Here is a 21556-nt window from a genome sequence, read left to right as displayed (position 1 = left end):
AACAGTTAAACATCATCAACATCAAGGTCGACTCCCAAAAGTGAAGTTCGACGGCGGAAATTAGCAAAAACAACTGAAATTAAAAGTAATTGTATCTTCGCCCTCACTAGGACGGTGTTGCCAAGCACGAAATCTTTAGAAAGTACCCTCCCGATCACAATTACCCCAGAACCATCCCCAAGTGTGTGAAAATGTATGAGCTAAGAAGAGTGAAAAACTGTATGTCTTGCGTTGCATGCTCTTCTCTATTTATAGGCGTTTTAGTGGGCCCAGCGAGGTATAGATAATGACTTTGTTGCCCTCAGCTGTAAACTCCTCTGTCACGCCACTTTTCCTTGTAAATTCTGCTCATTTCATTCCTTTCTCTCGCTAGACCATCTCCTTCATTACTTCCTTGATCTAGCGATTTTCTTCACACACCTGGCTTAGGAAACGTGTTAGACCCAGCAAATTATAACATTTTTCGCACATTACCGATGCATGAAATTAGCCTTATCAACCGACTTCTAGAAAAAACTCCTAGACCTAGACACCCTACTGACATACAAAAGAAAAAGAAAGAAAAACAAACACTTAAGAAAATAAAACACATCGGCATAAACTAGTTCAAACTTTTAAGCAGTCGCCCCCACAAGCTTAAGGTCAATCAAATAGTCTACCCACTCCAAATCCTCCCCTTCCCTTCATCTACCTAGTCGGTTTGTTAGCTCGTCCAGATAGCCTACAACTTACTGACTGTTGGATTCGCTCGATCACTCATTCCTCACCAGGGATGTTAGGATCGATCACTCTTAGTTATTCCCTGCCACTGATGCCTCAGGTTATGAGAATTTCTCCTTCTATCCTTCTATCCTCCTTTCCTATGTTCTTTTTTTTCTCTGGACTTCGTCCAGCTTATACCTCCTTGTTTTCCTGGACTTCGTCCAGCTTATACCTCCAAAATATTTTTCTATATTTCCCTCCTCTGGACTTCGTCCAGCTTATAACTCTAGATATTTGATAATAATTTTTTTTTTCTTTCCCCAATTTTTCTCCTTTCTAAATTCTTATCCCTAAGCATCAGGTGGCAGCCCCTCTTCTCCCTCCATGTACAACAACCCCTTGTTAAAGAAATAATCCAGACTAAACACCTCTGGTGGCTCACACATCATCTGGTTCCGCCTTTCCGATCTTTAGGATATAGTTGCGTTGGATGTCGGCACCCAGCAAATGACAAGTAAACATGTGGCGAGAGGGGTTCGCGGCCATCTGATGGCAGGCTTGTGCTAACCAGTAACCCAGGTGGACTTTAATACGTTTTGCCATGCACCATGTGAAGTATAACTCGGTAGTGGTGAGGGCAGAGCTCGCGGTTCCCATCAAATTGTAGCCAATAAACTCCTGCGCAAATCTTAAGAGATGGTTTGTGATGTGTAGGCTCCTCGAAACACTCGTCTTGAATTTTCCACTCCTTCCCTGCGTGATGGACTCCCATGCGGTCTGAGGCGTGAATCCTGGGGTATGCTTTGGCGGTCCAAACATCCGCTCATTCCAGATTCCTTCATCATCTTCAGCAGTTGTGAACAGCCCCATCCGCAGAGACCATTCCCTAATGCTCATCTCGTGCTCTATGTTGAAAAGGCGGAAGGAGATCGCATCTGCATCCTGATCAGTGGTTGCCTTAAGCTTGATAGTCGAGAAGAATTCCCTTGCTGCTATGAGCGGTATCTCCTGATCACTATGGTTTAGCAACCATTCGAAGCCAATGTCCTTAATGTAGGACTGGAATTCCTCTTCTGACTCAATGTACTCCAGAGCCTTCAGATCAAAGCGCTTCCCTGACTTGGCCAACTTGCCCACTGCACTCCTGTCTTTGTATGTTTGGGCTCGCTTGGGGTCATCAAATTTCGCCATGGACGTCAGTAGTTTTCTCGTTAACCAGATCTCTGTCCGCTCGAAATTTGGCACATCTTCTTCTTCAGACTCTTCCTTTGACTCGTGTTCCACTGCTGGATTGCCAGGTCCAGGAAATTTAGATGGTGCACGGGGCGGCGTCAGTGCTTCCTCCCTGATCGAGGAGATTCGCTGCGATTTCCTGGACTTAGGAGCAGCCACCTTCTTATCCTTTCTTTTGCGCTCCGTGGCTTTCCAGCGCTCCTCAGCAGTATTTACCTCTCCTTCAGACCCAGGAGTCTCTCCTTCCTATACGCTCCCTCCCCTTGGGGCAAGGAACCCTGATCCCCTGGACTGGTCTCCTTCATCCACCTCATCCAGCATACTCCTTCTCGTCTTCCTCCTGAACTTCGTGCATTTTACTGGTGAGCCATCTGGCACATCGTCCAGATCCACAATTTCTAACGGCCCGTCGTCCTTGGACCTTTGTTCTTCAACAGTAATGGGGATCCCTTTCCCCTCAAATTTTTCAGGGATTTCTTCCTCAGACATGATTGGGGTTTCCCCCTTAGATGGTTTCGGAGTCTCCTCCTCAGAATTCCCAGGGATTTCTCCCTCAGTAAACATGGTCCGGGTTGCCCCCTCAGATTCAAACGGGGTTCCCCCCTCAACATACAGACTTGGGGTTTCCCCCTCCACAAACTTCACAATAGAGGTTTCCCCCTCCACAGATTGTAATACAGATGTGTTACCTTCCCTCGCGGCTTCATTCACTAGATCGTCCACCGCCATCCTATCAATCTCGTCCGCGAAACCGCTAACGCCCTCCTGTTCCTCCTCAGGTCCACCACCCTTTCCTTGTTCTCCGATGTCTGGGCTCGATCTAGGGTTTGGGATCCCTCTGAGTGTGACATAGGCGGCTGCGCTGTTGATTCGTTGGGAATTTGTGACGGTTGCGACGCTAGGGCTTTGGTCCCGGCAGATCTCCCCCGATGCAATGCCGAAAACAGGGCTTCTTCCCGGCTACCGAACTTTTCTTCCAATTCTTTCAAGACTGCAGCCTCTTCAGGGTTTTCAGTGGCGGTGGGCTCTGGAACTGCGGAAGCACGCCACTCGGAGCGTATATCCAGAACTGGAAAAGTCGCCTGAACCGGCGGTTGTCTGGAAGAATCGCCGGATGGTGGCTTGGTGGCGGGGTTTCCCTTCTTTGCAGTAGTATCTTGTGCCTTCTTCATGATTTTTCTGCAAAAACTCACAACAGCTAGGGTAAATTTTGGGTTAGGGGTTGAGAGAAATTGGGAGAAATTAGAGAGAGAATTGTGAGAGTAGAGAGAGAAGAGTCGGTTGAATATTTAATGTGAAAGGAAAGAGTAAAGGCGATGGGCTTTTCAGGGTGGGTAGGTGAACAGTTGCATGGTGATGTAAGCAACCGTACGCCTCTGAGAAAAGCGGATTTTGAATTTTGAATAGTAACCGTCTTCCCTCCAAATTCTCACTGTGAAAATTGTTCCTCCCCCTAGCAACTCACAATTCCATAAAAACAAAGGTGAAACACCAAATTCTCGGGTCTAGGAGTATGAGTGACAACAATTTCCCCGAAGAGTTTGGTGTTTCGAAAATATTTTTGGAATATTAAATTTTTTCTGTGTTTGGATTTTTCTTATATTAGAAAGCACTTAAACTATTTACACTTGCAAACGAGTATTCTCAAGATTCCCTAGGTCAGTGTACAGATAAACTTTTATTCCCCATTTTACCTGACCTAGGAGTTCATTGAGAATAGCCATTTGCCTGACCAATTAGGAAATAATAGCAGATGCATGCAGTGGCGTTTCTTCCACCACATGCAGATCCGCATTATCCCTATATACCTTCACCATGTGTCCATTGACTAGGAAAGAAACAGAATTTGGGGCGCTTCCTTAGATCTCCACTACTCCATTTGCTCGAAGGCCAACGATTGTGTATGGTCCTATCCACTTGGATTTCAACTTCCCAGGCATCAGCTTGAGCCGAGATTGAAAAAGAAGTACTTTCTGCCCTACTCGGAGTTCCTTGACCCAGAGGTTCTTATCATGCCAAAGCTTCGTTCTTTCCTTATACCACATTGCTGAGTCAAATGCCTCTAGCCTTAGCTCCTCCAGTTCTTGTAGTTGCAGCTTTCTTTCTTCTTCATAGGTCGGCGCCTTCATATTCATCTCCTTTATGGCCCAGTATGCCTTATGCTCCACTTCCACTAACAGATGGCACATTTTCCCGAACACCAACCTATAGGGTGACATCCCGATTGGTGTTTTGTAAGCGGTCCTGTATGCCCACAGAGCGTCGTCCAGGCGCTTACTCCAATCTTTCCTCGTAGTATTCACCGTTTTTTCCAGAATGCTTTTGATTTCCCTATTCGAGACTTCAGCTTGACCATTCGACTGGGGGTGATATGGTGTAGACAACTTATGATGCACACAGTATTTCCTCATCAACGCCTCTATGGTGCGGTTGCAGAAATGTGTTCCCTGGTCTGAAATAATAGCCCTAGGTACCCCATACCGGTTGAAGATGTTCGCCTTCAGAAATTTAGCTACTTCCTTCGATTCACAGGTGAGTGTAGCCTTTGCTTCTATCCATTTGGACACATAGTCCACTGCAACCAAGATGTAAGTGTTCCCATAAGAAGATGGGAACGGTCCCATGAAGTCCATCCCCCATATGTCAAAGATCTCGCAAATCACTATAGGCACTTGGGGCATCTTTGTTCAGTGTTGGCCAATAGAATCCACTGTCCAAGACCTTTCTGGCAGTTTTCCTAGGTCCAAAGTGACCTCCGCATGCCAGGGCGTGGCAATGATGGAGCACGTCCCTCTGTTCCCATTCTGGAATGCATCGTCGGATTACTTGGTCTGAGCATATCTTCCAGAGGTAGGGATCGTCCTAAAAGTAGTATTTGGCTTCACTCTTCAACTTCATTCTTTGGGCCCGGGAAATTTCTTGGGAACCCGGAATTTCTCCTGTGACTAAGTAATTAGCCAGGTCAGCGAACCATGACTCTGTATTCAACGGATGCTTCCCTTTGTTTGATGTTCCTGGACCTGTTACCGCCAACACTGCATCCCAGTTAATGGGTCTAGCAGATTTCCATAGATAATAAAGATGTTCCCCGGGGAAGGCATCAGGTATAGCTTCGTCCGTGTCCCCTTGAAATATTTGACTCAAATGATCTGCAACCTTGTTTTCCGTTCCCTTTTTGTCCTTTACCTCCCAGTCGAATTCTTGCAGTAATAGCACCCACCTAATCAACCTTGGTTTGGACTCTCTCTTGGCCAGGAGATACTTAATGGCTGCGTGATCAGTGTAGACTATCACCTTTGACCCCAGTAAGTACGGTCGAAATTTCTCAAATAAGTATACAACGGCCAACATCTCCTTCTCTGTGGTATCATAATTCTTCTGAGTCTGGTTGAGGGTCTTCGAGGCATAGAAAATGACATAACTTTTCCCATCGATCTTCTGACCCAGGACGGCTCCTACCGCAAAATCACTTGCATCGCACATTACCTCAAAAGGGTGATTTCAATCCGGTGCTCTAATTATTGGTGCAGAGACGAGTTTATCCTTCAGCATTTGAAATGCCTTCTTGCAGTCTTCATTAAAGATGAACTCCACGTCATTGTGCAAGAGATGAGTGAGCGGTTGTGCAATCCTTGCGAAGTCTCTAATGAATCTTCTATAGAATCCTGCATGCCCCAAGAATCCTCTAACCTCCTTCTGATTCGTAGGGTAGGGTAGCTTTGAGATCACATCCACCTTGGCCTTATCCACTTGAATACCTCTCTCAGAGACCACATGACCTAGGACTATTCCTTCTGGCACCATGAAATGACATTTCTCCAAATTTAGGACCAGATTCTTCTCCTGACATCTTCTCAGTACCAGATCTAAATTGGCCAAGCATGAATCAAAAGAATTTCCATACACCGTGAAATCATCCATAAAAATTTCAATACACACTTCCAGCAAATCTGAGAAGATGCTCATCATACAACGCTGGAATTTTCCCAGTGCATTGCATAAACCAAACGACATTCTTCTGTATGCATAAGTGCCGAGCGGACAGATAAAGGTTGTCTTCTTCTGGTCTTCAGGATCCACATATATCTGGAAGTATCAGCTGTATCCGTCTAGGAAGCAAAAGTATTGCTTTCCATCCAATCTTTCCAACATCTGGTCAATGAAGGGTAAAGGAAAATGGTCCTTCCTGGTGGCTTCATTAAGCTTCCGGTAGTCAATGCACATCCTCCATCCAGTCACCAATCGAGTAGGTACCAACTCATTCTTATCGTTCTCTATCCCCGGCAACGGCGCCATTTGAAGAGCGAGATTGGGAGTGATGTGTGTATTGCTGAGTAAAATGGAACTTCCCCGATCCAGAGAATCCACTAGACACTGGGTCTAGGAACTCAGAGAATCCTCGGGTTACCTGTCGTTGGGCACACAATCACTTCCTTCTCCTTTCAAAACCCTCAACCCGCTATGCTAAAAAGATTAGTACAGGGAAGCAGGGATCGAATCCACAGAGACAGATGCGTAAGTAAACATGCTAAAAGACCTGGAAACTATTTTTGGCTGCTGCCACGCAATGTTCTCGGGGTTGAGATTTAATTCCTAGACTCTGGAAATGAAATGTTCTATCCTAACAACTAGATCTAGGCAGAGATAACAGAACATGCATAATGATGACCGAATGCGCTTGAAATTACTACAAGACCTGGTAAACGGCTTCCTAAACTATCCTAGACACAAGAACGAACAACATGTGGGGACCATTTCCCTAAACGACATAGTACGACGGAAAAGCTGCAGATTAACCAACTAAAGGACTAACTAACAGCGACATCATCTTCTCTAACTTTTATCACGAAATAACAGATGAAAAACAGAGCAAAGCAAGGATCGAAACAGGGCAAACGAAATTAAACCGATTAACACAATCAACTACTGAAACTAAAGCAGATCTACGATTACTAGACGAGGTAAACAAGTAAACAGAATTTAAATATCACAACCATGCAAGCATGAACAGATCTAAACGTTGGATGCTTCATCCACTCCGGATCCAAGCTATCCACAACAAACCAACACAATTTCCATCTCCGATCTTCAAAGATTCAACCAGATTCAACCTATCAACTACAAATCTCCATGCAATTTAAACTCCACCTCAGATCGATCAATAATAACCACCAAAAACAAACAGATAATGCAACAATAACATAACCGAAACCAAAGTAGCAAATTTCATAGCAAAATAATGCAATATCCAACGAGAATGTAGTAAAACACAACCGAGCTTCGAACAGCGAAGACTCGGGAAATCCAAAATATAAACAAAAGCAAATAAAAGGATTGTATCTTCGCCTCCCTTGGAGACGGTATTACACAACGACTGGTTCCAAAACGTGAACCCCTAAGATGATTCCCCAAAAAGTGTGTAGAGAATGAGAAAAACTGAGCTAAGAGTTGATGATGCAAAAGGAGGACACCTTTCATGTTGAATGTGTGCTCTTATTTATAAGGGGCGGAGCTTCTAGACTCTTCCTAGTATTTCCCATTTTGCCCTCCCCGTGGATGCTCCTTCGTCTAGTACTCTTCCCTTTTTTTTCTGCTCATTTTTCCCGCCAGCTTCTTCCTCCAGGTAATCCTCTCTTTCTTCCTGGGGCTGTCATTTTCTCTACACACCTGGCTTATAAAACTTCGTTAGACCCAGGAAATCACAGAATTTATCCCATAACCAATGCATGAAATTAGCCTTATCACTTACCACTCCGACAGCATACGCTATGTCCGGCCTAGTATGAGATAGATAAATGAGCTTCCCTACCAGTCTTTGATATCTCCCCTTGTCAGTAAGTTTTGCCCTTTCAAGTATTTGCAACCCATGATTCTGCACCATTGGAGTGTCTGCAGGCTTGCAGTCTATAATTCCCACTTCAGCTAGGAGATCAAGCACATATTTTCTTTGGTTGATAAAGATTCTTCGATCTGATCTTAGAACCTCAATCCCCAAGAAATATTTGAGGGAACCTAGGTCCTTCATTTCAAACTCTTTGAACAAGTTCTTCCTTAATTCTCCAATTTCCTCTTCATAATCCCATGTGATAATCATATCATCAACATAAATGATAAGACACGTGATCTTCCCATCCTTCTTCTTGAGAAACAGTGTATGATCAGAGTTACTTTGTCTGTAGCCGTACTTCTTCATTACTTCAGTGAATCTGCCAAACCAGGCCCTCGGAGACTGCTTTAGTCCATACAGTGTCTTCTTGAGTTGGCACACTTCCCCAGGTTGAAACTCTTCACTGAACCCGGGAGGAGGAACCATATATACTGGTTTAGGTAGCTCTCCATGTAAGAATGCGTTCATCACATCAAATTGGTGTAGGGGCCGGTCTCTATTGGCTGCAATTGAGAAAATCACTCTTACTGTGTTGATCTTTGCTACAGGTGAAAAAGTCTCAGCATAGTTGACACCATATGCCTGAGTATACCCTTTAGCTACAAGTCGTGCCTTATATCTTTCAATCGACCCATCTGGTCTCCGTTTAATTGTAAATACCCATCAGCATCCTACAGCCTTGACTCTCTCTGGCAGCTTTCCCTTCACTCAGGTATTGTTTTTCATTAATGCCTTCATTTCTTTAAACATGGCCTCTCTCCACTGTTTGTGCCTCATTGCTTCCTCAGCAGTCTGGGCAATCTCTTCTTCTTCATAGAGTGTTGCTTCAAATGCACGTGCCATTTTGGTCAAATTTCCCTGCACAAAATTTGACACTCCATATCTGCTCTTCGAACCAATTTTCTCTGGAGAATACCTCTTTGGGGGAATACCTTTGGTACTCCTATGTAGAAGAATATATCTCCAAGTATCACTATCCACAGTGTTATCCTCAGTTTCTGCGTTGTCAGTATCAACTGTAGTATTTTCTTCAGGGGAGTTTGGTACGGGACATACCTTGGATATTGGTTGAGGAGAATCGGAAGGCGATGGCTGAGCTGACTCCTGTGGGGCTTGCTCGGTGACAGTGACAACTGTCTCTGTTGGATCCTCACAAAGGACTTGGAAGTGACACAAACCAACTTAGACAGTCCCTGTGATTATTATTAAGATTTTGTTCCCCCTGACTGCTAAGGTGGTGAGGGCAAAAGAATTCGGTTTCCAAAAAATTGCAATTTATGGTGGTGACAATTTTTTTAGTGTGTGGATCAAAGCATCTGTATCCCTTCTGGTTAATCCCATACCCCACATTTTTTGTATAGGTATTTAGTTTCTATATTGGTTTTGGCCTCTTGGCCAAGAATTGGGTATAATAAGGCTATGATGAGAATTCTCCGAGCTAGAATTCTTCCTGCTCTGACGCCATGAAGAAACAATTGAGGATCAAAATTGTGTGTTGTATTGCTTGAGATATATGTGCGGAGAGTACATCCTTTTATAAGCAAGAGATAATTTACATATGGTAAACACAATCACGGGGATCCTATTCCATTTATGGTAGATGATCAATTGAGAATAAATCTCATTTACTCTTATGATTTCTTTTCAACAAATACAAATGTTTTTATCATATTAATATGGAATGTATATAATTTATCAATTTCAAGAGAATAAAATTCGATTTTATTAGTTGAGCATTACTTTTTTTTTGTGATAAGTATACTCTTTGATATTGCTATTGTGGTTAGAGATCGCTTTTATTATTGGGTAGATGGGGGCTCAATGTGTGCGGTCTGTGTTAGTAGTACTATATTTGGATAGGCAGCACTCAATATGTGTGATAAGCATTTATGTTTGGATAGGTGATGCCCAATATGTGTAGTCTGTATTACTATACTAAAACAAACTCCAACTAACTAGGTTTATGTACGATAAAACTTTATCACATCTCTTGGGAATAATATCAACTCCTGGCATAGACCGAGATATGATTCTATAAAATAATTTTTCTCATGTTGATCATCATTATCTAAGATGTCCATTGTATTGGTTTGCAAAAAAATATATGCACATTATGACAAGTCAAAGTAGAGTATGACCAACATTGTAAACTCAATATTACTTGTGTAGATAAGAAATAAATGATCAATGAAACCTAATACGTAGTTTAACCAGCAAGAAGTATTTATCTCATTGTATCCCATTCAGTGAAATACCTCACTCCAATGTCATATGTCGTCGAAGATAAGAAGGGGCGTCAGATCCACACTAAAAACCGTTCGTTATAGATTGTCTACATCTATCTAGATTGAGAATATAAACCATTTACTTATGCAAGGTAGATTTTCTGTAATCATGAGTCTATACAATGCAAAAGAATTACTTGTTTGTCCCATTATTTATTAATTTCTATGAATTTAATTTATAAGTAATAGTACATGACAAATTACGTCATAAATAAATTTTAAAAAATGCAAGTAACCTAAAACATGAATTTTTGTATATACCATGATAGTTTTCCATTTATACTAAAAACATAATTCGAAGCTATCCAAAAATTTCATACTTATACTCTAAAAAAGCTATCGAAAAATTTATAAGTAAAAAAAGCTACCCAAAAATTAAAAATTAAAAAATGACAAAAATTTATAAGTACGGTATGAAACCAAATAAATTTAAACCATTTCTGTGCTCACTACCCTTTTCCACTCATCATACACCTATATAAAAAGTTATGAACATCTATCCAAGATTGAGGGAATAGATAGCCACCATCCGATTAATTAGTGTGAATATTGTAAGCTAATATGGAATCAAGGATTGCGGAAGAAGGGAGTTTTGATTTCGAGAGAGAAAAATCTTATTGAATTGTAATTGGAGAAACTGAATTACAAAAGTTGAGCCCTAATTTTTCGGCTTAAAAGGAAAGGAAAAACTAACTAACTTTTCCAACAGTAACAATCAACTAACTAATTGTTCTAAAGGTTACAATTCAATCCATCAACTATCTATCCAATGGTCCAGATTTAAACCAACTATTAAATCCTTCCTTCTCAATTCTAACCAAGTGCTGGGCTCGGTTGACTTGAGCAAAATACACCTTCAAATCTCCACCTTGCTCAGTTATCCAGCCTCATCACATTTCTGCGGCATGATTAAGTCTCTGCACAGCTCCACCTTATCCCTTGGCAAAGCCTTTGTAAGCATATCAGCTGGATTAACCTTTGTGCTGATCTTGAACACTTCAACTTCTCCTTCTTCAATTTTTTCTCTGATGAAGTGTAAGCGCACGTCGATGTGCTTACTGCGTTCATGAAATACCTGATGTCTAGCAAGTGCAATAGCACTGCTACTGTCACAGCCAACAGCAATACACTTCTGATTAACTCCAAGCTCTGTTGCAAGACCCTTCAGCTAGAAGCTCTCCTTGATGGCAGCTGCAAGTGCCAAATACTCAGCCTCAGTTGTTGAGAATGCTACCACATGCCGCTGACTGGATTTCCAACTTATTGCAGAACCAAACATGGTGAAAACATACCTTGTTTGTGACCTTCTGTTATCAGTATCTCCAGCATAATCTGAGTCATAGAAACCCATCAAGGCATCACCATTATGAATCTTGTTACCTCCATACATTATCTGTAATCTAGCAGCACCTTTTAGGTACCTCAAAAGCCACTTAAGTGCTAGCCAATGTTCTCTTCCAGGATCTGCCATGAACGTACTGGTCAAGCTCACAGCTTGTGCAATGTCTGGCCTTGTGCAGACCATTGCGTACATTACACTACCAATCATGTTAGCATAAGGGATTACCTCCATCTCCTTCCTTTCTCTTTCATCTTGAGGCTTCTGGCTGGATGAAAATTTGAAGTGTTGTGCCAGAGGTGTTGCACTCTCCTTAAGATTATCAATCTTAAACCTTTTCAGCATCTTCAATATGTAATTAGACTGACCAAGCCAGATACTTCCCTACTTTCTATCCCTGATTATACTCATTCCCAGTATCTTTCTAGCTGATCCAAGGTCCTTCATGTCAAAACCAGACCTCAGATCCTCTTTCACTTGCTCCACTCTTTCCTGCAAGCTCATGCAATGAGCATGTTATCTACATATAACAGTAGATAGGCTACTAGTACTCCATCTTTCTTCTTGAAATATACATAGGAATCATATTTGGATCTAGTGAAACCACAAGCTAACATGAGAGAGTTAAACTTCTTGTGCCACTGCCTGCTAGCTTGCTTGAAGCCATAGATACTTTCACTCAACTTGCAGACCTTCAATTCTTCCCCCGGTACAACAAAGCCCTCTGGCTGGGCCATGTAAATAGTCTCCTCCAACTCACCATTAAGGAAGGCCGTTTTCACATACATGTGCTCAAGCACCCAATTGTTCCTTGCTACAACTAATATCATCATTCTTATGGAACTGTGTTTCACCACAGGTGAAAACACCTCATTGTAATCAATCTCATATTCTTGAATGAATCCTCTAGCCACCAGCCTGGCCTTATATATGATAGAGTCATCTGCTTCAATCTTCCTTTTAAAAATCCACTTGCAAGTAATTAACTTCCTTCCTTCCACTTTTTTCACAAGAACCCAAGTCTTGTTTCTGATCAGAGAGTTCATTTTCTCTCTCATTGCCTGCATCCACTTGTCTTTATCTTTGCTTCGCATGGCTTCTTTATATGTGAGAGGCTCCTCAAGCTCAATTTCTTCTGCAGCAAGTAATGCATAGAAGACCATTTCAGAATTAGAGAACCCGTTTGGTGGCCTTCCAACTCTTCCAGCTCTATCCCTTGTTAGCTGGTAGTTGCTTAAATCCTCTTGAGTATTTACTGGAACATCAGAATTATCAGCAGAATCCTCTGTATATTCAGAGGCTGTGTGATCAGTGTCTGTATCAGAATCACCCTCACTTTGATCTTGCATTGCAGACTGTTTATCTGCAGGCTCCACCTCAAAATCAGTTCCATCATATGCTACAACTCTAACTGCATCAGAAGAACCCCCTTTATTCAGAAATGGCATGTCATTTTCCATAAATATAACATCTCTGTTGATCACTATTTTGTGGTTTCCAGGCTCTATGCACCACAATCTATACCCCTTGACCCCTTTTTGGTATCCCAACATCACTTACATTAATGCCTTATGATCCAATTTACCTTGCTTCACATGAGCAAAAACTATATAGCCAAAGATTTTCAGATTGATATATCTTGCATGTCTGTCAAACCATCTGTAATCTGGGGTATCACCATTGATGCTGCTTGAGGGACACTTATTCATCATATAAACAGCAGTAGAAGTTGCTTCCCCCTAGAACCTTTTTCCCAGCCCTGAAGAAAATAGCATACATCTTATCCTCTCAACAATGGTTCTATTTGCTCTTTCTGCCACTCTATTCTGTTGAGGGTTCAAAGGAACCGTTCTATACCTTTTGATCCCCATTTGCTTGCAGAAATCATCAAAGCTCTTCGACAAATACTTAAGTCCATTATCTGTTCTGAGGCATTTCACTTTGCAGTCTTTTTCTAGCTTAACCTCAGTGCACCACTCCTTAAACTTAACAAATGCCTCTGATTTTTCTTTCAAAATATATATCCAAGTTTTCCTTGAATAATCATCAATGAACGTCATGTAATATCTACCTCATCCTATAGTATTCACTGATGTTGGTCCCCACAAGTCACTATGTTTATAATCCAGAGGAGCAGAAGATGTTGCTTACTCACAGGGTATGGCAGCTTTGTTGCTTTCCCTTTGATGCAGTCTTGGCAAGGCTGAACTTCTTGTGATTCATCAGTCGAGATAATATGTTTCTTAACCAACTCCTTGACACTTCCAAGAGCTGGATGGCCTAATCTTTCATGCCACACTTTCAGACTTGAAGATTTTACCAAATTCAACTGCTCATCTTTCTGCAACTTAATAACAGAAGCATATAGATAGTACAGGCTACCCCTTCTCTCAGTCATCATGACCACATCTTCACCCTTCTTTACCAACATCTTCCCACCAGATGAAAAGAAAGAAGTGTCCCTTCTGTTCTAGTGAACCTAAAGATATTAGATTTCTTTTCACCTCTGGTATATACCTAATTTCACTAAGTATTTTAACACACTGATTCTGCATCTTGAGCCTTATAGACCCAATTCCTCTTATTATACTACACACTTGATTGTTGCCAAGAGTGACAGTACCATCTGCATCAATTGTTTCCATCACATTTAACACCTCAGCTGTACTATTTGATTCAATACAGTCAAAGGTATTTATACCTTGATTTCCAGACGTGGCTTGTTTCTTCTTCCAGCCAAAGCAATCCTTCTTGAGATGCCCCGATTTTTTACACCAAAAGCATACTCTACTTTCCTTCTGATCATTCCACGGCTGCTTGGCCCCATCATTCCTCTTCTTGAACGGTTTCTTGCCCTTAGATCCTTTGATATTGAGGCTCTCGGATGCAGAATCCATTGTTCTGGTTCCAGTCGCTTGTAGCTCCTTTGCCCTTAAGGCAGATTGCACCTCCAAGAATTTGATAGTTCCTTCCCTCTCGTAGATGATCGTAGGATTTAGGTAAAGCATTGAGGAGGAAAATTGTTTTATCCTCGTCGCCAATCACGTCGATGTTCTCAAGATCATCGATCGCTTTATTGAAGTCTTTGTGGGAAGAACTTGTACGAATAGAGCCTCTGTTTCATACAAAGTTGATTGGCGAGAGACTTTGTGAGGTACAGATTCTCGAGTTTCTTCAGTATTCCGGCTGCCGTGGTTTCTTTGGCGACCTACCTGAGCACCTTGTCACCAAGGCATAGCACTACTACACTGTGTGTTTTCGTCGCAATTTCAGCTCGCTTCGCCACGACCTTTTCATCAAGATCCGCTGCGGCCGTTCCTTTCTCTTCATCAAGCACCGCCGACAGCCCTTGTTGTATGAGCATCACGCGCATCTTCATCCGCCATAGACCGAAGTCGTTTTTCCCGATGAACTTTTCTGCTTCAAGCCTCGCAGTCATCCTACTTCGTGAATTCGATTCCAGGACGAAACACAATCTACTCCAATTGCTCGCTTCCCACCGGACGACGCCAATTTGTAAGCTAATGTGGAATCAAGAATTGCATAAGAAGGGAGTTTTGATTTTGAGAGAGAAAAATCTTATTGAGTTGTAATTGATGGAGAAATTGAATTACAAAAGGTGAGCCCTAATTTCTCAGCTTAAAAGGAAAGAGAAAACTAACTAACTTTTCCAACAGTAACAATCAACTGACTAATTGATCTAAAGGTTACAATTTAATCCATCAACTCTCTATTCAATGGTCCAGATTTAAACCAGCTATTAAATCCTTCCTCTCAATTCTGACCAAGTGCTGGGGTTGGTTGACTTGAGCAAAATACACCTTCGAATATAAAAAGATACTCTCGCGTTTGAATCCAAAATTCATCAAATACTTGAAGTTATTTTGTTCATTAAAAATAAAAAAAAATGAGGTAATTCTTCCCAAGTAGAAACCATGCGCCATATATAAAATCCACTTTGTAGACTAGAAGGATAATTAATGCATACCAAAAATTGGTCAGCTGAAAGGTATAATCATGAAATAAACGATAAATTAGTCTTCTTTTGACATTTAATTTCATGCGACAAGAATTAAAAATGGGTTTTGCCTTTTGGTATAATCATGAAATAAACGATAAACTTATGTTTTGTTCATTAAAAAAAATGAAGTAATTGTTGCAAGTAGAAAGTAGAAACCACCGTATATAAAATCCAGTTTGTAGAATAATCATCATAACCGACCAAAAATCTGTTGATGAATGGTATAATAACGAAATAACGAAATAACGATAAATTAGTATTCTTTGGAAGTTGAATATTTATAGAATCCAATAAGATTTAAAATGGGTTTTGCCTTTTGGATGCGTGGTCTTCTCTATATTCCATTCTCCCTTTCCCCGCAAAATTCATCTTTCTGCGTTCCTTTTTCACACGCCACACCTACTATATACACCTCATACTATTTCATTTTTCTATTCATTTCTTCTTCTTCTTCAATTTCTTCTTTAGCTCACGCATTCAACCGCTGTAATCTTATTTTTTTTATAATTATTTTGTAAATTAATTCACAATTTAATGGAGGTGTCATGTTCACCGCCGCTCTCTGTCAATTGCGTGCTGAATTCCGGTCCGATCCGGCGTGTTCCTGCATCCGCCGCTCACCACCGCTGCAGTAAATTAGTAGCCTTTTCCCCAAATTGCCCTCCCACTTCTACTGCTTGCAGCACCAGCAGCAGCTATTCTTCCTCCTATTTGGGAGTTTCGCTTGCTCAAAATTGTGGATTGAATCGGAATTGCACAGGTGCTCTGAAGAAGCCAAGGCGGAGGCGGCCGTTTTTCGTGGTCTCAGGAATCTTCGAGAGGTTCACGGAGAGATCGATCAAAGCGGTGATGTTCTCGCAGAGGGAAGCCAAAGCTATGGGCAAGGACATGGTGTACACGCAGCACCTCTTGCTAGGCCTCGTTGCAGAGGATCGCGACTCCGGTGGATTCCTGGGATCTGGCATCACCATTGATGCTGCACGAGCTGCTGTGCAGAGTTTGTGGGAGGAAGATAATCAGAAAGACGGGGATGGGGAGACTTTGCAGCAGTCGGAGACGTCAGCTACGGATGTGGCGTTTTCAGCTAGCACCAAGCGCGTGTTTGAGGCTGCAGTGGAGTACTCCAAGACTATGGGGTATTATTACATAGCACCTGAGCATATTGCTGTTGGATTGTTCACCGTTGATGATGGCAATGCTAGCCGTGTGCTTAAGAGGTACTACTGTTATTGAAGACTTTTAGTATTATAGAAGTAGTACTAATTTTCTCTTTACTTGCAATTTGTAGCACTTTAGTTTGTATATGTTAAGCGTTTAAGAGTTTATGTAGGGATTTTGATCTAGTTTTAGTGGCGTAATAGCTAATTGAGCTAATAATTTTCTGGATTGTCCTGTGCTAAGTTGACTCATGCTTCTAAGGAGAAAAATTTCTCTTGCTTGTTAAAAGTTTGTGCTTTTTCAGCAACCATTCATTGTGCCTCAATGTGCATTTCTAGATATTGTTTGATTGCAGTTAGTTTCTCGGGTCAGTGGATGTCTGCATTTGGATGTGTGATTGGCATTGGCTCTCTCTCTATTTGCATGCACAGCATATATGTTGCCAACCTTATTCTCCTTGATGTGAATGGTTTGTCCTTCCAAGCGACTTTAGCATCATTGAGTGTATAGGTCATGCTTTCCCATTTTTCAATCCATTTATTTGGAACATAGGTAATGTGACAGAGATGGTCACAGGACAATAATTCTATAATCAAATAAGTATTAAGGCTTTCTTAGTCAGTGCTACATATTTTGAATTAGATCATAACACAAACCTGAAAAAATGTTAATGTATTTATTCCATGTAGCCACAACATGTAACTGGGAAGAATTTTGAAATCACAATAACTATGCTGTTTCCCAACTCACTGGGATTCCTTTTCGGCATTGTTTTATGCTAATTGAGTTGAAGATAACATAGTTGATTAGCGGTTTTCATGTGTAATCTCTTGAACTAGACTGAAATGGTTTCAGATTAGGTGTGAATGTGAACCATTTGGCAACAGTGGCAGTCTCCAGACTTCAAGGAGAGCTCGCCAAAGAGGGAAGAGAACCAGCTTCCACTGCATTCAAAAGGCTACAGGGAAACATCCTTCCTGAGAAAATCAATCAAGCAAACTCTCCTGCAAAGGAAACAGGTCAGGATCAATATTACTTGTTGCTCTATGGTGTTGCTGGATAAGTTAATCTTAAACGCAGTAATTAAATCGAGATTCATTGCTCTTTTTACAGAGAAAAAAGCTCTTGACCTATTCTGTGTGGATCTCACTTCCCGTGCTAGCCAGGGATCTATTGATCCTGTAATTGGCCGAGATACTGAATTACAGAGAGTCATTCAAATTCTTTGCCGAAGAACCAAGAGTAATCCAATTCTTCTTGGTGAAGCTGGGGTTGGAAAGACAGCTATTGCCGAAGGACTGGCTCTACATATTGCTGACGGGACCGTTCCCTTATTTCTAACGGTGGGTTCGCTCTCTACAGAGGAAAAAATATTTGACAAAGTTATGTCACTCTGGGTTATTTTGAGAAAGTCAAAATGCATGGCTTTATACTCAGATGGTGTTTTGTTGAGCTTATAAACTTTATTACGACTTCTTATAAGATGTTTGATAAGCTCTTCACAAGGTTTTAATAAACTATCTTCTTAAAGCTTCGAAACTCCAAAAATAAATTATAGTTGTAAAAAAGAAAAGATGTTTTTTTAGAATATGATCCTGTTTTGACCAACTTCTTTAAACAGTAAATTAAACCATCTAAATACATTTTCCCTCTCTAGCATTTTAATGTTCCACTATCATTTTTTATCCGGACACACTATGGCATATTATTTGATTATAAGATTTATAATCTATAAGCTTAGCTAGATACTCTTTAACTATTAATATTGTTGCTTGCTGAGGTTTGTCCCTTATATTGCTTGTTTTTTTGGTCCAGGAAAAGCGTATATTGTCTTTGGATATAGGTCTCCTAATGGCAGGTGCAAAGGAGAGGGGAGAGTTAGAGGGGCGTGTGACCATGTTAATAAAAGAGATTCAAAAGTCAGGTGAGTGCTTGTTTGGACCGTTTGTGATTTTTTGAACTTTGATCATGTCTCAACTTGGAATTGCCTCTTTTCAGGAAATATAATTTTATTTATTGATGAGGTCCACACGCTTATTGGTTCTGGCACAGTTGGACGAGGAAATAAGGGTTCTGGTCTTGATATAGCCAATCTATTGAAACCATCACTTGGACGGAGTGAATTCCAGGTGAGAAGTCTGTAGTGCATGCTTCTGTGTTGTATACTTTTATATGTGCTGTATACTTTATCTCTTTCTAGTCGAAGCATCATTAGAAGGCTTATTTTCTTTAAGATGCACACCTACAGTACTTGCATTCTGCACAACAAGCTCTGGTGTCAGTACCTGGCCTTTTCAACATTGATGTCGATGTAAACATTGTTCCTTTGTGGCAGTGTATCGCATCCACAACTATGGATGAATTCCGCTTGCATTTTGAGAAGGATAAAGCATTGGCACGGAGATTCCAACCTGTTTTGATTAATGAACCGAGTCAGGTTTGAGATCATCTTTATTGACAATCAGGATACACACATTACTCAAAACTGTCACATTTTGACTATTGCTCCTTGATGTATTTTCAAACATATTCTAGGCCGACGCTGTTCAGATACTGATGGGCTTGCGTGAAAAATATGAGTCCCACCACAAATGTTTATACACTTTGGAGGCCATTAATGCTGCTGTACATCTGTCTGCTAGATATATTCCAGATAGACATCTTCCCGATAAAGCTATTGATCTTATCGATGAGGCTGGAAGTAGAGCTCGAATGAAAGCATCCAAGCGCAAAAAGGAAGAGCGAACTTCTGTACTTTCAAAGTCACCTAGTGATTATTGGCAAGAAATTAGAACGGTGCAGGCCATGCATGAAGCAGTATGTTAAATACGTTTTGCGCATTGTTACAAGTGCTATATATATATTTTCTGCTGACTCTTTCTAATATTCAAATGCCCGTATCTGATCTCTTGCATTTGACCAGTCACTGGCAACAACAGTGGCAGAAAATGATGACAGCTCAAGCTTGGATGAGAATGGAGGACGTATTAATAATCCGTCTTTGGTATCCTCTTCCTCAGATAATGAGTATGTGTTCTGCCTTATGTCATCTCTGACTGATCCTAGATTAGCTAAGAACTTAGTCTTTACATCTCTTGCAGAATTACAGTGGTTGGGCCTGAGGATATAGCTTCTGTTGCCTCATTCTGGTCAGGAATCCCAGTTAACAAACTAACAGCTGATGATAGAATGCTTCTGGTGGGCCTTGATGAGCAGCTGAAGAAAAGAGTTGTTGGTCAAGATGAGGCTGTCACTGCTATTTGTCGGGCTGTGAAAAGATCCCGCGTAGGCCTGAATGACCCAGATAGACCAATTGCTGCGATGCTCTTCTGTGGCCCTACTGGTGTTGGGAAAACTGAACTCACTAAAGCTTTGGCAGCAAGTTATTTTGGTTCTGTAAGAAAATCATTCCTTGCTACACCTTCTTTTATTATGATCTTCACAAGTTCAAACCCTGATATGAGAATTTGAATGCATCAAGACTAGGTTTGTGAAAGTAAAATACTTTTCTACTTTTATCTTGTAGGAGTCTGCCATGCTAAGATTGGACATGAGTGAATATATGGAGCGGCATACTGTAAGCAAGCTAATCGGATCTCCTCCTGGCTATGTCGGTTATGGAGAAGGAGGCACTCTAACTGAAGCTATAAGAAAACGGCCGTTCACTGTTGTGCTGTTGGATGAGATTGAGAAAGCTCACCCAGATATATTCAACATCTTGCTACAATTGTTCGAAGATGGTCACCTAACAGACTCTCAGGTTTCTTTCCACTAATGATTATTTAGAAAATGGCCTTATTTTTTCATGCACCACTAATCTGCTAAAGATTCATTCAATAGGGTCGAAGAGTATCATTCAAAAACGCACTGGTAGTAATGACTTCCAACGTGGGATCTGCTGCCATTGCTAAGGGCAGACACAACTCCTTTGGTTTTTTTACCAATGAAGATGAGTCAGCATCATATGGTGGGCTGAAAGCATTGCTGGTGGAAGAGCTAAAGGGTTATTTCCGCCCAGAATTACTAAACAGAATAGACGAAGTAGTGGTGTTTCGTCCTCTTGAGAAACCTCAGGTTTGGCTAGTGATTTTTTTCATTTCTTATATCTGTTGGGATATAAATGCAAACTTCGAAGTCATGAGAATCACACTTCTGAACTGTTTCCCCTCGTTCCAGTTACTTGAAATATTGGATATAATGCTACTTGAAGTTAAAGATCGTCTGGCTTCTTTGGATATCGGTCTGGAGGTATCAGAAGCGATTATGGAGTTGATATGCGAACAAGGCTATGACCGGAGCTATGGGGCTCGGCCTCTCAGAAGAGCAGTCACACTTATAATTGAAGATCTGGTAAGTGAATCTCTACTCTCTGATGAATACAAGGCTGGTGACATTGCTGTAATCGATGTCGATAGTTCTGGGAATCCGGTCGTCACCAACAAATCAAATAGGATCGAATTATCCGATAGTAGCTCCAAATTATAAGGAGATCGAGTTGTATATGAAACACAAGTCGAATCTACCTCCACAATTCGAAACTAGAAATAGAGGTGTTAGACATTTTTTTAAAAATTAATAGTACTACAATAATGAAATAAGAGTATTTAATTATGAAGATATCAAAATTAGTTGTAGTAGTACCTATTTAATTATGGACGAATGTACTACTAATAAAAGGGAGGGACCTACTCAAATAATAATAATAGTAGTAGCAGTATTTCTTTAGTTTTACTATTACCAAGATTTAAGAAAATGGAGTAATATTTACACAATTAATTAGGGAGAAAATAAAGTAGAAGAGCAAAGATGTTAGTATGCCTTGAATTCGTATAGTTTGTCGCTAGTCGAACGGGAGTCTCGCTGTGTACCTATTTATATAGGAGTAGGGCACAGAACTCTGTAATCTGAAAACACCAAAACTTCCTTGTCAA

General features: G+C 41.0%; 1 protein-coding gene across 1 annotated transcript; it reads left to right on the top strand.

The window, feature by feature from the left end:
- The first annotated feature begins 15808 nt into the window (after positions 1 to 15808).
- LOC125189155 (chaperone protein ClpD, chloroplastic) lies at positions 15809 to 21122 on the top strand. Its single transcript, XM_048086401.1, has 12 exons — positions 15809 to 16684; positions 17481 to 17644; positions 17739 to 17968; positions 18441 to 18549; positions 18624 to 18754; positions 18961 to 19062; positions 19161 to 19442; positions 19549 to 19652; positions 19727 to 20021; positions 20152 to 20385; positions 20466 to 20699; positions 20802 to 21122. Exons 1-12 carry the CDS (start codon positions 16002 to 16004, stop codon positions 21108 to 21110), a joined length of 2877 nt encoding a protein of 958 aa, XP_047942358.1. The 5' UTR covers positions 15809 to 16001; the 3' UTR covers positions 21111 to 21122.
- The last annotated feature ends 434 nt before the right edge of the window (positions 21123 to 21556 follow it).

Source organism: Salvia hispanica, chromosome 5 (genome assembly GCF_023119035.1).
Source record: "Salvia hispanica cultivar TCC Black 2014 chromosome 5, UniMelb_Shisp_WGS_1.0, whole genome shotgun sequence".
Taxonomy (NCBI): Eukaryota; Viridiplantae; Streptophyta; class Magnoliopsida; order Lamiales; family Lamiaceae; genus Salvia; species Salvia hispanica.
This window is presented reverse-complemented; position numbering and strand designations above follow the sequence as displayed.